The sequence below is a fragment of the Amblyraja radiata genome, chromosome 13, assembly GCF_010909765.2.
Source record: "Amblyraja radiata isolate CabotCenter1 chromosome 13, sAmbRad1.1.pri, whole genome shotgun sequence".
NCBI lineage: Eukaryota > Metazoa > Chordata > Chondrichthyes > Rajiformes > Rajidae > Amblyraja > Amblyraja radiata.
The window spans coordinates 49,547,432-49,568,226 of NC_045968.1; the positions used below are offsets into that span (position 1 = coordinate 49,547,432).

General features: G+C 43.0%; 1 protein-coding gene across 2 annotated transcripts in view; it reads right to left on the reverse strand.

The window, feature by feature from the left end:
* The window catches only part of meltf (melanotransferrin), a 66,719-nt gene that overhangs the window by 11,620 nt on the left and 34,304 nt on the right, over positions 1-20,795 (reverse strand). For both annotated transcript variants that reach the window (XM_033032048.1, XM_033032049.1), the window contains exons 9-12: positions 20,326-20,477; positions 14,120-14,216; positions 9,711-9,905; positions 6,889-7,045 (exon numbers count right to left, since the gene is read on the reverse strand). In XM_033032048.1, the coding sequence (XP_032887939.1) occupies positions 6,889-7,045; positions 9,711-9,905; positions 14,120-14,216; positions 20,326-20,477 (601 nt within the window). The remainder of the gene's footprint in view (positions 1-6,888; positions 7,046-9,710; positions 9,906-14,119; positions 14,217-20,325; positions 20,478-20,795) is intronic.

The window sequence follows — 20,795 nt, forward strand, 5'->3', positions numbered from 1 at the left end:
GCATTGAGACTCTTTGTGTCTTTTATAAACCAGCATCTGCAGTTCCTTGTTTCCACATTTATATATAAGCTGCCCCGAGTCATGAAGACAGCATAAGTTGACTTTGTTCATTTATACAAAATCACTTTGTACGGTAATCATACTTCCACAATATTTAGTTTTAATTTAGAGAACAGCTTGTAAAAAGGCCCATTAGGCTATCGAGCTCATGCCGACCATTGATCACCCATACACTAGTTCTATGTTATCCCACATCTGCATCCTGCACATTAGGGGCAATTTACAGAAATCAATTAACCTGCACATCTTTGGAATGTGGGACGAAACCAGAGCTCCCAGAGAAAACCAAGGCGGTCACAGGGAGAACGTACAAACTCCACACCGACAGCACCCGTAGTCAGGATCGAACCTGGATTTCTGGTGCTATGAAGCAGCAAGTCTACCACTGCACCACAAACAATATTGAATGAGGGCCATGAACATTAATTTGTTGATTTTCCTTGCCTGATTACAATGATCCATAATCAGAACCAATGGCTGGGTTCAATATCAGTGCATGTTACATTATTTAGGAGTATTGATGCATGTATCAATAGAAGTGATTGCTTGTCAATTTCCAAAGCAACTCTCTCACATAGCCTGCCACGGTGAAACTGACAGCCTGTGTTCTTGAAACAAAGGTGTCTATTACAGTGGGACGGTTACATGTAAATGTATTTTTTCCCTAAATTCTCCTTTGTATTTAATATTTTGGGGGGGCTTGTTCACATATTCGGCATCCATAAATTGTGTATTTATAATCCGGTCAGTATCTGTAAATTGTAAAAGGCTGAGATCCCAGCTATGGCTCACACCACTCATTACATCTTCCCAATAGGAAAACATACTTATGCCTAGGCTGCGTTTTCTATTTGGAATGTGATCACCATGGTCACTAGCATGACTCAATGAGCTTTCATTTTCTGCATTAACCTTTGATGCAGCATATTACCCAATGTCTTCTGTATAACTCCAATCAATGTAACTTTGATTTCACAAAGCTATGTTAACTTTCATATGAAGAAAGACTGGATAGACTCGGTTTGTACTCGCTAGAATTTAGAAGATTGAGGGGGGATCTTATAGAAACTTACAAAATTCTTAAGGGGTTGGACAGGCTAGATGCAGGACGATTGTTCCCGATGTTGGGGAAGTCCAGAACAAGGGGTCACAGTTTAAGGATAAGGGGGAAATCTTTTAGGACCGAGATGAGAAAAACATTTTTCACACAGAGAGTGGTGAATCTGTGGAATTCTCTGCCACAGAAGGTTGTTGAGGCCAGTTCATTGGCTATATTTAAGAGGGAGTTAGATGTGGCCCTTGTGGCTATAGAAATCAGGGGGTATGGAGAGAAGGCAGGTACAGGATACTGAATTGTATGATCAGCCATGATCATATTGAATGGCGGTGCAGGCTCGAAGGGACGAATGGCCTACTCCTGCACCTATTTTCTATGTTTCTATGTTTGCCTATTAACCTTTTTGTTTCTAAGTGCCTTGCTATAATATCTTTAATAAAAACGTCTAATATTTTCTTCATGACAGACTATGGTTTCCTACTTTCTGCTTTTTCTTTTAAACTAAAAGAGTTAACATGGAAAAGTACCAGACAGGAACAGGCCAATTGGCCCACAATGTTTGTGCTGAACATGATGCCGTTAAACTGATCTCTTCCGCCTGCACATGATCCCTATCCCTCTATTCCTTGCACTTCCATGTGCCTATCTAAAAGTCTCTTAAATGCCCATTGTATTTTCTATTTACCTAATCTTATGGAAAATGGATCTATTAAATTTTGAAAACTTTTCACTAAATGATCAATTATCAACGAGCTCGCCACACATTTGTTTTAAGTCTGTAAGACGAGGTCCTTTAGCATCCTGCACCTGTCAGTCTGCAGATCCAACAATTTGCTGAGCACCACCTCCCAGGGACTCACTCTGGGCCTCCTCCATGGCCAAAGTGAGTCCCACCGCAAATTGGAGGAGCAGCACCTCATATTTCGCTTGGGTAGTTTACACCCAGCGGTATGAACAATGACTTCTCCAATTTTAGGTAGTCCTTGCTTTCTCCCTCCTTCCCCTCCCCTTCCCAGCTTTCCCACAGCCTACTGTCTCCGCCTCTTCCTTTCTTCTTCCTGCCCCCCCCCCCCCCACCCTCACATCAGTCTGAAGAAGGGTCTCGACCCGAAACGTCACCTATTCCTTCGCTCCATAGATGCTGCCTCATCCGCTGAGTTTCTCCAGCATTTTTATCTACCTCCCAGATAATGGTAATTTTCCCTCAGTGCCTCCCTTTGATTCCCTGATTGCACTATTTCTGTAACTTATGGTGAAAAACCAATGTAAATTATCTATTCAATTCATCTGCCATATTCCAATACTTCCATCCCTAATTTCCCAACATTACTTTGGGCAAGTCCAATGCTCACTTTGTTAACTCTTTTCTTAAATAACTTTGGAAACTCTTATTTTTGGTCTTCCTATTTCTAGCTTGTTTTTCTCCTATTCTAATTTTTTTGTTGCACCATAATTAACACTACAATGCAGAAGTGAGATCATTTGGATTGAGGTGGAGTTGTGACTCAGCCCATGTCTGAGACCAGAAAGTGACTTTCATAACGCCACAGTTTAAACCTGGTCGGTTTGCAAGAAAGAGCAGTTTACAAAAATTATTTAGTCCAATATCAATATATTTCACTGAAGAGCAAAAATCCCACTTGTATAATCATTACCTTGCTTCATTAAGAACGTTGCTGATGTTATATCAAGTAATCATTAAATGATCAGAATGTTAATGGACACGACAAATAATTATTTTCTTGCATATTAATTTGTAAAATGTCTGAAGATCTGCCTTTTACTCACATCATTTTTAACCTAATGTTTGCATCATTCTTATTTTCAAGCCATAGCCACAGAACTCAAATTCTGGAAGCAATCCTTGGGTATCTGAATGAGCTTCTGTATATGTGAGCTGCAGAAATACTGGTTATCAGGATAATCAGAATGTGAACTTCAGGAGGGGGAGGAGGAGGACTCAAGCAACACCAATCACCATTAAGGGCACTGAGGTGGAGGTGGTCGCTAACCACAGGTACCTTGGTGTGCAGCTTGACAGTGAGCTGGACTGGAAGTGTCATATGGAGGCGGTGTACAGGAAGGGACAAAGCCGACTGTATTTTTTAAGGAGGCTGAGGTCATTTAACATCTGCCAATCCCTACTGTGCAGTGTCTACCATTCAGTGGTGGCCAGTGCTCTGTTTTTTGCCGTGGCCTGTTGGGGAGATGGCGCCCGCATAGCGGACAAAAACAGACTGGACAAGCTGATCAGGAAGGCCGGCTCAGTGGTCGGGGCTGAGCAACGAACGGTCCAGCAGGTGGCAGAGGCCAGAACTCTGAACAAACTGGGTTCAATAATGACCAACCCCACTCACCCACTCCATGCCCTGAAGGTGATCAAGAGCAGCATCTTCAGTCAGAGACTGATTGCACCAATGTGCAAAACTGAGAGACATAGGAAGTCTTGTATACCAGCTGCTATAAGGTTATATAATGCCCAAAAATAACTGCACTTTTTTTCATTAATTGTATTTTAACTTGTATTTTAATTTGTATTTTAACTTGTTAAGAATGGAAGCTATTTGAGGAAATGTGTGGTGTTATGTCTGTCTTGAAGCTGTCGTGGCACTGTAATTTCCTGTAAAGGATTATTAAAGGTATAATCAATCAATCAATAACCAGGATCTGGAGCACTTAGTGATTTCGATCATTGTTAGGAATCCCTGGTGAACCAACAATAAGGCTATTACCCAGACTCTCTCCTGCTTTGGGCTACCTTTTCCCCCCAATATGTACACAGCCCTGTTGGACCATTGTGTTGATCATTGACCACTCATATTTATACGAGTACTACACTAACCCATTTTATTCACTTCACATTTCCATTAACTCCTCCCCAGGTTTTACCCATCACCTACACGGTCATTGGGACTGTTTGCATTGGCACAACTGGAGCATCCACTGGGCAAACTCCACACGGGCAGCACCTGACTGAACCCAGGGTGCAAGATCCGTGAGGCAGCAGCACTGCAAGCACCACTACCACATCACCCTTTCCATGGTATTACTCAGCTTTGAGCAATAGGATATAGAAATGAAGTAAACCCTCTGCAGCCTCTTATTCCAGATTCACTGTCTGCATCCATCCTCTGTTATTGAGCCATACAGCATGGAAACAAGTCCTTCAGCCCAGCGAGTCCATGCCGACTAAAATCCCCTTCTAAGCTATTGTCATTTGCCCAAATTTGGTACGTATCCTATTCGCATACCGGTCGTTTAAATGTTGTTATTGTTGCTTCATCTGGCACCTCATCTCATATACCTACCACCCTCTGAGTGAAAAAGTTGTGCGTCAGATTCCTATTAAATCTTTCCACTCCCACCTCAAACCTATGTTCTTGTTCTTGATTCCCCAACATTGGGTAAAATACTCTGTGCATTCACCCTATCAATTCCTACATTTAATTAGTAATTGTTTTAGTTGTTATTAGTTGTTTCTGTATGGTCTGAACTTCAAACCTGCCCTCTGATATCACACAATATTTTTCAGTTTGACATTACTTTTGACTTCTTTATTTAACCATCGACATTGGGTCGTCCCCTTGGAATTTTTTGCTTCTCATTGGATTGCATCTGTATTCTGAAAGATTCCTATAAAAGGGACGAAAACAATGGAGGTTGCTATGCTATGAAGTTACAAAATGTCAAGGTGTCCTGTTATTCCTGCGTGTAATAGGTTTCTCGTTCCACACCGAGTTTAAACATCCCAATTCATTAATATGCTGTTGTTTCGTTCTCATTTATTCTTTTATCAAATCTAAAATGAGACACTTATTGTAGTGATTGGAGTACATCATCATATGTACATTACCTTTGCCAGGTGATCTTATCCTTGTCCAAATGGACATTTAGATTGAATATTTCAAACTCTCTATCAGTGACAAATGAAGGTGTCACTTACACGAATCTGTGCTTCTACAATGAATAGGGGATTTGTTGCGACAACCATTTGTGAGCTTAACATTACATGCTCTTATTCTTTGCATATAAATTATATTTCCCCATTCCCAGTCCATTTCATAATTAACACCATGAATAAATTGTGCAGATGCTGACATTTCATTGTTTAACAAGCAGATTTTATAACCTCAGATTCTCGCACAGCCTAATCTTATCAAGTAGTATAAAGCATAAATGTCATGTTCAAATGCAGCTATAAATTCTTTACCTCGCATAGTTGGTGTTCAACTGCAATTACATTTGTTTTTACCAACTGCAGGCACATTTTTACCTCTTTTGATCAGCTTGACTACTAACTCTAAGATGCAGCTTTCATTCTCTACCTATGTAAAACTGTTAAACATCACGCTGTGAGATTAGCAAAATATGACTTACAAAAAAAGTGATTTATTTAATTTCTCCACAATTGAACTTCGACCCGAGTCATGTCATTCCATTGGTAGAGAGATAATTCTGCCCATCACAAGCACTTGAGCAACCTTGTTACATTGATCTTCACATACTATTTGCATAAATAAATTGCTTCTCCTATTCTCCTTTTCCCAATATACACTCCAAAGATGTTATGGCTAATGAACCAGAGTAACATAAATGTCATGTTCAAGTCAGCATATTCACCCTACTCCCCCACCAAAAATAAAAATTATTTTCATATGATTCACATTTTCATGATCTCGGAGGCCATTCAACCCATCATGTCTATGCTGGCTCTCAGAGAAATCTCAGATTCCCATTACCCCACATATTTCCAGGAACCAATTTCCTCTTAGGTTAATTTTATTAGAAATCTATTCTTGTTATTACAATAAAACCTCTCTCTAATATACCTATTGTAATAAACTTCTATCCTGGTCTAAAGCTCAACTAAACATTGAAAAGTTGTTCAGATCTCAGTGAGGTGAATACAAGGCAAGGTTATTAGTGCAGCGTTAATGATAACAAAGCTCAAATACAGCAATGACCTCAACAACAACAAATGCTGACAAGCAATTAGTAACTTTTAGTTTGTCGCTAAGATTTTGTTTTTGAGAAAATGTTTTGCTGCTTACATCTAATTCCTGTCTTAATTACTGCGATGGTTTTCACCATTCTGTTCCATGTACAACTGCCTAGTTTTAAAGCTAAGTTAATAATCTTCTTGCCCAGCCTTGCCGCCAACATGGTCTAAGTTCATCACTTCTGGTGCACAAGAGCGGCACATATTGAAATTACATGTTGGCCACTGAATTACTAGTTGCCACCTGAATGGATGATACAAACTTGTCGATAGAGTTCACTCAATCATTCCACATCACCATTTTTATTTGCATTGATTTCAACAGAACTGAAATCAGGTGGTTTCCAAACCAAGCCAAGCAGCCAATGCACAAAGAGAGGACAAGAGACTGCATCTGCTTGAATCTGGAGCAATAATCAACCTACTGGAGGCTCAGTGGGTGAAATAGCATCTGGGGATGGGGAGGGCAGGTGACAGGAGGTGTTATGGCTAATGAACCAGAGTAACTAAAATGTCATGTTGAAGTCAGTATATTAACCCTATTCTCCCCCCCAATACAATTCATATTTTCAGATTTCTCATGGTTTAGGAGGCCATTGAATCCATCAAGTCTATGCTGGCTCTCTGGCTCTCCTTTACATCTGGAGAACCAGTTGAAAATCTGTCGTTCATCCTGTTAGGATGCAGTTCAAAGAATTGTCACTCAAATTGCCCTTTCCTAGATTACCATCTATCCGGAACAAAACATAGCATAATTAGTTGACAAGTTTACCTGAATGCTCCTGTATAGCCACTGTATTGTTCCTCCGCAGTAAAGGCACACTTTGATTGCATTTTCACATCCCCGATGCACAAATCACAAAGATTTGATGGATAGCCCTTCTGATTGGCGCCTGGCACACAGCTCGCAGAGAAGAACTCACTAACCGCTGTACAGGAGAGACAATGACATTGTTCATCATCACCAAATTTGTTACAGTGACGTTACGAGCCAAAAACAAGCAGGCAGTGATTCTGTATAAGGGGTTGCCTTTTTAAGATAGAGATGAATAGGAATTTCCTCGCAATACAGTTGCAATTATTGAATACAGTTATAGTCAATATGATCAGATTTTAATCAAAATGTAGTAATGCATTTTGAGGAATATAAAGCTTAGACCAAAATCAGAACAGTCGTGAGCTTAATGAATGACAGAACAGGCTTGAGAGATCGGCTTCCTCCTCCTCCTACATCTTGTGTTCTTACATTGCAGCAAATATTAGTTCAAAATTTCTGCCACAAGTGGCCAGCATAGGTGCACTGATTAGAAGACCTGGCCTGATGGACGCTGGGACGCACCTGCACCCAATTCGTCAAGTTCTGCAGTGGAAGCATCTGTGGTCTGAAACGTTCCCAACAGATCACAACGCATTGTTTTTACGTTGTTTAATAGGATCCATTTTAGATTATGTGGGAAGCAGAGGCAAGGTCAAGGGTATCCTTGTGTGTAAGTAAACATGTTAGTCTGTGTCCAAGTGTTCAAAAGGGAACTGCAGATGCTGGAATATCGAAGGTACACAAAATTGCTGGGGAAACTCAGCGGGTGCAGCAGCATCTATGGAGCGAAGGAAATAGGCGACGTTTCGGGCCGAAACCCTTCTTCAGACTGATGGGGGGTGGGGAAAGAAAGAAGGAAAAGGGGAGGAGGAGGAGGAGCCCGAGGGCGGGCAGATGGGAGGGTGGGAGGAGACAGCTAGAGGGTTGAGGAAGGGGAGGAGACAGCACGGGCTAGCCAAATTGGGAGAATTCAATGTTAATGCCATAAGGACGCAAGGACCCCAGACGGAATACGAGGTGCTGTTCCTCCAATTTCCGCTGTTGCTCACTCTGGCAATGGAGGAGACCCAGGACAGAGAGGTCGGATTGGGAATGGGAGGGGGAGTTGAAGTGCTGAGCCACCGGGAGGTCAGGTAGGTTATTGCGGACTGAGCGGAGGTGTTCGGCGAAACGATCGCCCAACCTACGCTTGGTCTCACCGATGTAAATCAGCTGACATCTAGAGCAGCGGATGCAGTAGATGAGGTTGGAGGAGATACAGGTGAACCTTTGTCGCACCTGGAACGACTGCTTGGGACCTTGAATGGAGTCGAGGGGGGAGGTGAAGGGACAGGTGTTGCATTTCTTGCGGTTGCAACGGAAAGTGACCGGGGAGGGGGTGGTGCGGGAGGGAAGGGAAGAATTGACGAGGGAGTTGCGGAGGGAGCGGTCTTTGCGGAAGGCAGACATGGGGGGAGATGGGAAGATGTGGCGAGTGGTGGGGTCACGTTGGAGGTGGCGGAAATGGCGGAGGATTATGTCCAAGATGGCTGTCGGAAGGGAGAGTGGACGCTGGCGTGCTTTAGTTGCCGCTGCTCTCTCTTCACATTGTGTTTTTTGATTTTTTGTCTTTGGAGCGATTTCTGTCTTTAATTTGTGTATTGGTGATGTCCTTATTATTCTTTTTACTCCGACTATATGTTTTTTTCTCTTCTGTTAATTTCTGTAAGGTGTCCTTGAGACTTTGAAAGGCGCCCGAAAATAAAATTTATTATTATTATTATTATCCTTGAGCGGGCACAGGCCATACTAAGTGAGGAGGCGAGCAGCCAAAGGTTGTGCTCCACGCTGGTATCAATGACATAGGTAGGAGGGGACATGATGTCCTACAAAGAGAATTTAAGGAGTACAACAGTAGTTTAAAAATCAGATCCTCCAGGTTTGTAAACCCAGGAATAATACCCTTGTCATGAGCTGGTGAGGCAAGATGTTAAAATACAGGCCGTAATAACTAGTAGGAGATAGAGGAACATATATGTGGTAAGATGTAAACGCCTGATCCGTTGAGTTACTCCAGCACTTTGTGTTCAAAGAAAGAACTTCAGGTAGCCCTTGCTCTCTCTCTTCATCACCACCCCCCCTCCCCCCCCTTCCCAGTTCTTCCACTAGTCTCACTTCCTCCGCCTACATTCTTTCTTTGTCCTACCCCCCTCCCCTGACATCAGTCTGAAGAAGGGTCTCGACCCAAAACGTCGCCAATCCTTCTTTCAATAGATGCTGCTTCACCTGCTGAGTTTCTCAGGCATTTTGTGTCTACCTTTGATTTTATCCAGCATCTTTCTTAAACACAAGGGTGGTTATCTGTTATATTTGAATTCGGTATTGAGTCCGGAGAACTGCATTGTGCCCAGATGGAAGATGAATGCTGTTCTCCAGCTTACGATGTACATAATGAGCTCTAAGATGGGAGATTAAAATAACAACCAAATGGTAGATCAGGGTTCTAATATTTACAACATTTGTTGCAGGTTTCCAGCATCTGCAACTTGGATTTACTTATGTAATAATTAACTAAAACTGATATTACAATTACATATTTGCAGTGGCCTGTGTAATCTTTAAAAAGATACATTGGAATGAATGTGGTTTTGCCTATTTAGTCCTCACTGGTTTGTATTAATTTCCAACATATAGTGGCCAACAATGAAGGAATGTTATTCCATATTAACAAATCGATCAAAGTTGTTGTTGGGAACAGAAAGGCAAATACGTTTAAGACTAAAAAAAATCTTTCTTACCTTTACTAATCTTGCATTTGTCAGCCTTGATATCACCTCTCTCAATCAGTGTCCCAATGGGGATGTTCCAGCCAACTGTCCTGTTCAGCCCAGTATGACAAGACTTCTTTCCTTTCAGCTGATTAATTGTGAACGAATTGTGACTTGACTTTTTTACTACCGCCACGGCATAATATGATGCTCCATCATTATCATCTAAGGCATGAAATTAATATATCAATATCATTCTGCATGAAATTGGCAGTGAAGTTCTAGTGTGTAAGGGTGGACTCCCTACTTAAGGGAAGATGTAATTGTGATAGTGAAGGCATTGATAGGTCACAGGACGATTCTTGGGATGGCAGGTTTGTAGCATAAGATAAGGTTAAATGGAATAGGCCACTATTCTATGCACCATGCAAAATTCTCACGTCGTCGGGTGGTAGACGCAAAGCTGACATTTCTCCCTAGCTGGGGTGTTTATAACAACGTCACATTCGTAAAATAAAAGGTTGGCCATCAGGACAAAATTGTGAAGAAATCTCGTCACACAGAAGGTAGCAATCTTTAGAATTCTCTACCAAGAGGAGTGCAGAAGTTCCATGCTCAAGTCAGAGATTGATAGATTTTAGATACAAAGAGAATCAAGCGATTTGGGATAAGTGTAGGAAAGTGATGCACAAATGAAAGATCAAACATGATATTTATGAAAGGTGCAGCAGGTACAGTATAAGAGTCCGAATGGCGTTTCCCTGTTTCCAATTGTTATATATATCATAGATACATAGGGAATAGGTACATGAGTAGGTCCTTCAAGCCAGCACCACCATTCAATGTGATCATGGCTGATTATCCACAATCAATACCCCATTCCTGCCTTCTCCCCATTCCCTTGATTCCGCTAGCCCTAAGAACTCTATCTAACTCTCTTGTGAATGCATCCAGTGGATCAGCCTCCACTGCCTTCCAGGGCAGAGAATTCCACAAATTCACAACTCTCTGGGTGAAAAGATTTTTCCTCATCTAAATGGCCACAAAGCAAATAGTGATGGATAGGCTATCTAACCATTTCAGTTTTATTTAAAAGCACAATTTAAGATTATATTCAATTGGAGGGAGTGAGGAGAGTTAAGCATTCAGACTTATTTTTCTAAGGTAGTGTTTGGTTGGTGTCTTTATAACTTAGTATGGTGCTAGATTTGCACAACTTACAATCAGAACAGATACTGCAGGTAATTATGGGCACTTTCAGAAAGGAAAGGTTCAATGGGCTATTCTCGTGAAGTTACTCTGTTTGACTTTGAAGGTCACAATCTCTACAGAAATGCTAATTCATGACGAAAATGCCTATTTTTGGAATCCATTTCCACACACCTGATTTTCAACCTGGTTTTGCTGGTTTACAAGAAACACCTGTTTGTATAACGTTTTAACTACACACAGCTGACTAAAGTCTTTGTCCTACTTGGGCGACCTCCACCGCGACTTTGCCCGTGACCCATAGGTCGCCACGAGGTCGTAGGTCTTCGTCACACAACCCTAAAAAAAAACAGCCATGCAGGAGTTGCCCACCCAGGAGGAGGAGTGGCAGGAGATGATGCCACAGGAGGTGATAGTGCAGGAGGAGGTAGCCCTGCATGAGAGTCCCCTGGAGGAGGAGACCAGGGTGGTAGTATATGTCCCCACCACCACCCCATCCTTCACTGCCTCATTTGAAGGCAGCAAAGCAGCCCTTTCTCCTGTGACTGACACAGCATCAGAGGCAGATGCCCCATTGGTGGTGAGGCAGGGCTGGAGGAAGGTTATGCCCTACACCTTCACCAGGCAGCAGGAGGGGGACCTTGAGGAATGGTTCCAGCAGAATGCCATCCTGTACGAAAAGGAAAATGAGGGGTACAGGGACAGGGACAATAATGGCATGCTTGTCATCCACTGCCCACATGTGTGCTTAAAGTTCCACCTTTTGTCAAAGTCCAGCGCCACTCTCTTCCAGTCATCTGGTGTACTGGGACAGTCCATCACATCATCTCCGTTCACCCATTGAGACCTCTTCTTGTGCTTCCTCTTCACCCTTGCTCTTCCCCTTCTGCCTTTCTTAAAAGGCTGCTGAAGCAAAAGGGCTACTGCAAACAGCAGTAGTTGTATTTTTACTAACATCCTCCAAACTAGTTCCTTCCTTGCTTGCATGGTTCAGAATGATTTTTTTTTTTTAAACAACCTGGGAGGCATTTTTTAGTGAGAAAAAAATGCAGACATGACATCATTTTATCAGGTGATCATTTGAGCTGCAGACACTCATCACAGGTCGTTGTTGGTTTTCGGTGTGGTCCTCTGAGGTGGAAGGGGGTTGTGCTCATTCACCGACCAATTTGCCAGAGACCATCCTCGAGAAAAACGTAAATGGTCGAAGCCAGTCTTCAACATTGTCGAAGGAGGTTGAAGGAGATCTTCTTCATAGTCGAGGGAGGTCTTCAACATAGTCGAGGAAGGTCGTAGGAGGTCGTAGGTCACCGCGACATAGAGACATAGTGGCCAAAACAAACAGAACTGTGATATGCTTATGTGGAAATCCATTGTATATTTTTAGTGGGTTAAATGGAAATACTATCTTCTCTTCTGTCTCCTCCCCCTTCTCCCCAGAAGTACTAATTCTATTTTCCAAGTGAGAAGTAATTAGTCTTCTTCGAATGCCCAGTCAGCATCTGCCTCTGACCCTCAAGGGCTGGACTTTGAACTTGCCAACTCAGTGATTACAATGACTTTCACACTCACGAATGTCACATTGTGGCCTGAACTGGACAACCTTAACACAGGATAATAGTCTAAAAAATTAGCAATTTACAATCTGTGGCTTTCTGCCAATATTGTTGGCAAAATGTCCAAATGTTTGAACAAGATGTTCTGAGTAAGACCATAACCAGTTTGGTAACTGAGTTTTATCTTTACACTAATTTAGCCCAGGTCAATAATTGTTCTTGCTTTGTGATAAAGGCTGGCCTGTACACAGCTGGCCACTTCATAAAGTATCTCAACGTGGAGTGCACTCGTTCAACCTCTACGTGATTCCATGCAGAGCATAAAGTATTAACTCTGTGAGAAATGGAAACTGAATCTGCCCACGCTAATGCAAATGATCCGTTTGTGCAACTCTAAAAATTGCCACTGTTGCTATACATTTTAATGGAAGTGTAAACGACTTATTTTAATGCTTCAACTGAAAAACTGTTCTTTGAATAATACTGAACTAATCACAGAATTCTAATATAGCCATAGGGCCTGTCCCACTTAGGCGATTTGTTTAGGAGACTGCCGGCAACTAGGCTGTCATCACACAATCATTGGGGTGTTGCCTGTGTGGTTGTGAGTAGTCGCCTCAGTCGCCCAGAGTTGTAGCATTTTTCTGGTTGCCGCTGGATTTTGAAATGTTCAAAACTTTTCAGCGACAGTCGGCGACCGTGGGCTTGTCGTAGCTTGTCTTCTCCTGAAGTGGGTGCTGTCGTAGGTTGTCGCAAGGATGGTGCAGGTTGTCTCCAGATTACATAGGTTGTCACCAGTGCTGACTTCGGTGAATTCCATAGTCTAGTCGCCTGCAGTCGCCTAAAAAATCGCCTAAGTGGGACAGGCCCTTAATTTTCCATTCTCTCCCACTAGATAGAATACAGCTTACTCCTATGTATGAATGGTTACACACAAAATACTGTATATTGCCCAGAAAGTAATACTGAAATTCTACTTAGATTCACATGAAATGTGGTCCGTTTAGTAATGGAATTTAATTTCTAAATGGTTACAGCACAAAAAATTGTCGTTTATCAATGGAAATTAATTTCCAAATGGTCAGAGCATAAAAAATTGCTCAGAGAAAGATAGGGAAAAGGGCTCTTTATTGTGTGTTTTGTAATAATTATAGGATAAAATGAAGCAATATTCAGCTTTCTAAGAGGACTCAATAGCCTTTGCGATTTCTGTGAATTAGTTTCAAAATTGCATCAAAGTTCCAGGAGTATGTTAGTCGACCTTAATGCCACAGAATGCCAATGCACTTTAAGTGTAATTTTTATTGAAACGACACGATTGATGAATTATTGTGGCGGCACGGTAGATTATAAGGGCGACAGGGTGGCGCAGCGGTAGAGTTGCTGCCTTACAGTGTAGACCCGGGTTCGATCCAGACTACGGGTGCTGTCTGTACAGAGTGTGTACGTTTTCCCCGTGACTTCATGTGTTGTAACCAAGATCTTCGGTTTCCTCCCACAATCCAAAGACATAAAGGTTTGTAGGTTCATTGGCTTGGTATAAGTGTAAATTATCCCTAGTGTGTGTAGAAGAGTGTTAATGTGCGGGGATCGCTGGCCAGTGCGGACTCCGTGGGCCGAACAGCCTGTTTCCGCGCTGTATCTCTCTCTACACTAGACTATTGTATTTCCTACCTGTGTAACTTTCTGCAGCAGCAGGCACTAATCCATATTGCTTTCCAGCTGTGTAAATCTGTCCTGCATCCAAAGTGACCGCATCAATTTCTTTATTCTGTGAGGAAGTAATAAGCAAAATTGTCTATTTACATTAAGAGATTATATTGATTAAAATTACATTTTATTACATAATTAAAGAAAAGGCATTGTAGGAACATAATTTATGTCTTCCTGCTGGAGTATTAGGCAGAAAAAGAAGCATTGAGGGGTGGTCATCAACAAGGAAACTAAATATTCAATTATTAGCAGGGAGATCTGATACAGCCATCTAGTTGGTTCAAGATGTCTATTGGTGGTTCTTTAACACATGATTTTAATATACATACAGGCCATTAGTTTAACTTCACGTCATGTTTGGCATAGACATTGTGGGCCAAATGGCATGTTGCTGTTCTATGTACTTGTTTCAGCATCTACAGCCTACATCTGTGACTGCGCACCACAACCCAGAGCTTGGAAACCCATGTTTGTTCTCATCCAGTTTTAGTTCTTCATTGATTATTTGTAGGCTGATTAATTTGATTTCAACGTGATTTTTGTTTATTTTCCTTTTCCTTTGTACGTACGTTTATTGTTATTTTACAGTACTCAACATTAGTTCCAGATCATTGACTTTGAAACTGGCCCTTCCACTTTGCACCAGCCATTGATGCCATAGAAGCAACAGCCTTATTGAGTTGTATAGGCTTGCTAATTCCCTCATTAAACTGTTAAAGTTAAGATTTGTATTTATTTTGCTTTATACTTACCTTCTTGTTACTTTACAGTACTGTCGTGTACTTTCAACAGAACATTACATTTTATGTTTTTATTTTCAAGACAATAAATATTTTTTACTTGTTTAAGTCTATTTAACCTTTAATATTCAAAAATGTCTATAAACAGTAAAATGCTTTGATTAGTGAGTTTTCAGAAGCAGCCCAGGAAAGAGGCCTATGTCCATCCCACTTGCAGCCTGCTCTTCCCCCATGGAAGGTGTGTGGCCTAATTAGCACATGGCCTATGTCAGCTTGGCCACCATGCAAGGATGACGGAGTATGGATCAAAGGGTGCAGATCAGAGATGTGACCAGTGCAGGGGATGGTAATTGCCATGGGGAAAATCGGAAAGTCAAGAGTGTTTTATTGTCATATGTCCAAGATGGGACAATGAAATTCTTGCTTGCTGTAGCACAACAGAATATGTGAATATGTAAACATAGTACATAACCGGGGAAGAGGAAAAAAAAGAAGAAAAAGTTCAATAAATAACAAATATAGTGCAATAATAATATAGTATTTTGCAGTTCAGAGCTCAGAGCTTATTCGTTGTTGTGTTTAATAGCCTGATGGCTGAAGGGTAGAAGCTGTTCCTGAACTTGGACGCAGGCCCGTCTTAACGCATGGGCACGCTGGGCCCCATGCTAATCTATGTACTGTAGAATGTTATTGTAGAACATGAAAACGGAGAAGAACATCGCAAGTGCATGACGGCATATTTGATTCGGCATAAAGAAACTGGAAGTGTAGGGGCCCCAGTGCACTGCTTCGCCTGGGGGCCTATAATGCTGTTAAGACATAATAATAATAATAATAATAATAATATTAAATTTTATTTGCGGGTGCCTTTCAAAGTCTCAAGGACACCTTACAGAAAATTAACAAGAGAGAAAAAACATATAGTCGGAGTAATATAAAAATAATAAGGACATCACCAATACACAAATTAAAGACAGAATTCGCTCCAAAGACAAAAAATCAAAAACACAATGTGAAGAGAGAGCAGCGGCAGCTAAAGCGCGCCAGCGTCCACTCTCCCTTCCGACAGCCATCTTGGACACAAACTAACATATTCACATTACACACAAAAAATCATCCCCCCACAATGGATACCACTGTGGGGGAAGGCACAATGTCCAGTCCCCATCCCCAGTTCTCCCAAAGTCAGGCCTATTGAGGCCTCCGCTATTGCCTCTACGGAGGCCCGATTTTCCTGGCCGTTCTGGCCGGGTGCTGTTGCCCCGGCGTCGGGAGAGTCCTTTCAGCGGCTGGGCCACCTGGAATGGCCGCTTCCTAACTGGGGACCGCGGCTTCCGAAGCCGACAAGGCTGCGCCGGTTTGGAGCTCCCAGGCTCCCGATGTTAAAGTCGGCGCCGCCCGCTCCGCTCCGCAGACCCGCAGCCCGGAGGTGTTGATCTCGCCGGTCACAGCTCACCGGAGCTCCAGCGCGTCGATCCAGCGCGGCGACCCAGGCAAGGCATCGCCCGCTCCACTCCACGATAGCGCTCCAGCGCTGTGCCGCCACCAAAGCCGAGGTGCTGGGCGGTCCCCGCCAGGAAACGGCGCTCCACGAGGACAGGTCGACGGGGCAGCCCGGAGAAAAAGCTGCCTCACCGACCAGGTAGGGACCTAGAAATATTATTACCCTCTACCCCCCACATTAAAAAGACTATTTCTCCCACAAACAGGGCACAGGACTAACTAAAACTGCAAAAAAAAAAGTGAATTAAACGGACGGCTGCTGGTTAGCAGCCGTTCCCCAAGATGGCTCCTCCCACTCTGAGACGATCCTGGCCTGGACATTACAGTTTTCAGGCTCCTGTAACTTCTTCCTAATGGCAATGGTGAGATGAATGTGTGGCCAGGATGGTGGGTACTTAATGATTTTGGCTGTCTTTATGAGGCAGCGACTACGATAGATCCCTTCGACGGTGGGGAGGTCAAAGCCAGTGATGGACTGGGCAGTGGTCACAACATTTTGTAGTCTTTTTCGCTCCTGGACGTTCAAGTTGCCGAACCAGGCCACGGTGCAACCAGTCAGAATGCTCTCTACCGTGCACCTGTAGAAGTTTAGGAGTATCCTCTTCGACATGCCGAATCTCCATAATCTTCTCAGGAGGTACAGTCGCTGATGTGCCTTCTTTATAATTGCATCTATATAATTTATAATTTCCTGGGTCCAGGAAAGATCTTCGGAAATATGCATGCCCAGGAATTTAAAGTTATTGACCCTCTCCACCATCGTCCCGTTAATATAAACAGGATTGTGGGTCCTCATCCTTCCCCTACCAAAGTCCACAATCAGTTCCTTGGTCTTACTGATGTTGGAAGCCAGGTTGTTGTGCTGGCACCATTTGGTCAGTCGGTCGATTTCACTTCTATACTCTGTCCCCATCTGTGATTCGTCCAACATAAGTGGTGTCGTCGGCGAACTTGATGATGGAGTTCGCATTAGGTCCAGCTACGCAGTCATGGGTATAGAGTGAGTAAAGCAGGGGGCTGAGCACGCAGCTTTGAGGTGCTCCCGTACTAATTGTTACTGAGGATGAAGTGTTTCCGCCAATTCGAACATTCTGTGGGTGAGGAAGTCGTGGATCTAATTGCAGAGGGATGCGCAGAGGCCCAGTTCCGTGAGCTTGGTAACCAGCTTGGAAGGGATGATGGTATTAAACGCCGAGCTGTAGTCTATAAACAACAGCCTGACTAAGTATTTGTATTGTCCAAGTGGTCCAATGCGGAGTGGAGAGCCAGTGAAATTGCATCCTCCGTTGACCTGTTGTGGCGGTATGCGAACTGTAGTTGGTCGAGATTCTTGTCGAGGTAGGAGTTGATGTGCACCATAACAAACCTCTCAAAGCACTTCATCACCACCGACGTTAGTGCCACTGGACGTTAGTCATTGAGGCACGTCACCTTACTCTTCTTGGGCACCGGTATTATTGATGCCCTCTTAATGCAGGTGGGAACCTCAGACCTCAGTAGTGAGATGTTGGAAATGTCCGCAAAAACTCCCGCCAGTTAGTCTGCACAGGTCTTGAGAACACGACCGGGTATACCATCAGGTCCAGGCACTTTCCGAGGGTTTAGCCCCTTGAAGGATCTTCTGACGTCGGCTTCTGTGACTGTAATACCGTCAGGGTGAATGGGGGCTCGGGAAGGCACATCAGTGTTCTCCCTATCGAACCGTTTAATAACTGAAATGGTATGAGAAGATAATCCCACTTTCCAAGAAGAACCAATGAATGAGGTATCCAAACAACCAATCTAAGCTTGTGACCAATCCTCAATAATTCAACAGATCCAATGAAGGCTGTTGGTATTTGGGGAGGGGTTTTTACAGGGAAACTATAAAACGTCTGCTCATCTGCATATGTTTGAGGATCACAAACATCATCCCTCTTCCACAAAAAACAGATGAACTCAATGTCACAACATTTCATGTCCTCCCCTCATTCTTTTTCAGTGACTGCAACAGGTAGATGGCAGGAGATAGGGATAGGGATAGGGCTGCTTTGGGCAATGTGTTTGTAGGTGATAACTGAGTTGGGGAGTGTGAGATTGAGAAATGGAGAGAACGTGGGTGAGGATACCTGGGAAAAGGGCAAGGACTGGCTGAAGAAGTTTAAGGGAATGGAGAGGGATGAGAAGATCTGGGTGGGGGGGGGGGGGAAGAAGAGTGAGGAATGGAAGTGATAATATTGTGGTTGAGAGTGGAGTGAGAGGGTGTGGGGCGGGTGAGATTGGGTATTGGGTGCAGGGTTGCAATAATCTTGGAGGGGGAGGGCAGGAGCAGGCAGAGGACACTGGTGGGTGGGAGCAATGTGCAGAGATCAGTGGGTAAAAATTGAGAGGGGTTTGCAGGAAAGAAAGAGTGCGGTGAGAACTGGAGAACATAAGTGATGAGATCAGGTTACAGAAGCTGAATGGGGAAATTGGGTCAGTGAGACTGGTAAGGATGAGATGTTGGCATGGATCTAGAGGGCCAAATCAGGGTGTGTGAGCAATCAAAGTGGAATGGCCAGAACTGAGTTAAGAGATTAGTTTAGTTTAGAGATACAGCGTGGAAATGGCCATTTCAGCCCAAGTCCGCACCGACTAATGATACACTAGTTCCATTCTACACACTAGCGACAATTTCTGAAGACAATTAACCTACAAAATGGCATGTCTATTATGTGGAAGGAAACCGGAGCACCCAGAGAAAACCCAAGTGGTCACAGGGAGAATGTACAAACTCCGTACCGACAGCACTTGAGGTCATGATGGAACCCAGGTCTCTGGCGCTTTAAGGCAGCAACTCTGTCGGTGTGCCACTATGCCGCTGGTTGATAAGATCTGGGAATGGAAGCAGGGTGAGGAGATTATGGGGAAGGGTGTAATGAGGAGCTCCAATGGGGGAATGGAGTAAAGTGGGGAAATTGAGGGATGGGAGCAAGAAGCAGGGGTTAGAGGAAACAAATTGGGGAGATTGGGGATTCAGGAGATGAGGAGATCCAGTAGTGGAAGTAGGGTGAAGAGAGCACAGAGGAGATGGACACAAGGGGAGATTATGTGTTCAGCACGGACTAGAAGGGTCGAGATGGCCTGTTTCCGTGCTGTAATTGTTATATGGTTATATGGTTATAAGGGCTCGCGAGAAAGATTGTGAATTGAATAGGGAGAAGGAAGGGATCCGACCATACCAGCTTGTTCAGGTGGACTCCTTAAAACATTATGTACTGTCCAAGTATAACACCATTTGCCAATCTTCCTTGGCCCCTGGACCTGTTCTAGTATTATTTATAAACAGTTTCTTGCATCACCTTGGCAACCCTATCTCAGAAATTCCGTTTATGTTGCCCACCCTCCCTCTCCTCTTTGCAACTTAGTTAACTTGCGACATTCCAGTTTTGATGAAAGGTATTTGGCTGGTCCATTAACTCTGTTTTTCTTTCCACAGTTCCATTCCAACACAAAGAAGCCCTAAAAGCAATAATGATATTCACATTTGCAATGTAAACGCAAAACTATTAAAAGGTAGGTTTCTAGACATTTATGTCTCAGTGAATTGCACAACCCATTCTGTTTAATGGCATTGTATGTTCCTTGATTTGGTTTAAAACAAATTGGTCACACAAAATTAATGAGTTGCATTGTTTCAGGGAAGGCTTTGTTATTTTTTCTTCACGCCCTTTTGAGCAACCCAAATAAACTTGTGAAATGTTTTCACTCAAGATAATGATGTATGACGAACCATTCATTTCTCTGCAATGGTCTGTAGTGAGGAATCCAATAAAAACAAACATGCAAGCCTCGAGATACTGATTCAGGTTATCTTTGTTTTAATGTTTTTCAAGAATGTGTACATATGCACCCATCCAACTTGAGCAATTACTATTGTAGGCATCGTGCCAGTATGGATCCTACCTTAATTTTTTTCATGCAGTCACTGGGATTGTCACCAGACACACATTGAATCGGTGGTGTCAGGTTTTTATTGTTGAACGCTTCAGCCATAGCTCCACATTTCAGTATTTCCCCTCTGGACTGCGTGCACCAGCGCAGAGTCTCTGGCAGGCCTGAGTTAAGAAAGCAACACACCCTTATTACCTATACATACAGGACAATCTCACTGTCATAATTTGCATTTAAGAACACATAAATCTCTGGCCTCACCAAATCAAAGATGTCTCCTATCAATCCCTCACTGAAACTTAAAAGCAATGTATGTATTTTCTCATTTCCTCAGTTCTGATAAAAGATCTTTGCTCTAGAACATTGTCTTGGTTTCTCTTTCCACAGTAACTGCCTGAATTGCCGAGTGTTCCCATTTACCTTGTCAGCTAGAGAACGGTCCTGACCTTCCATTAAACTCATTGGAGACCTATGAACTATCT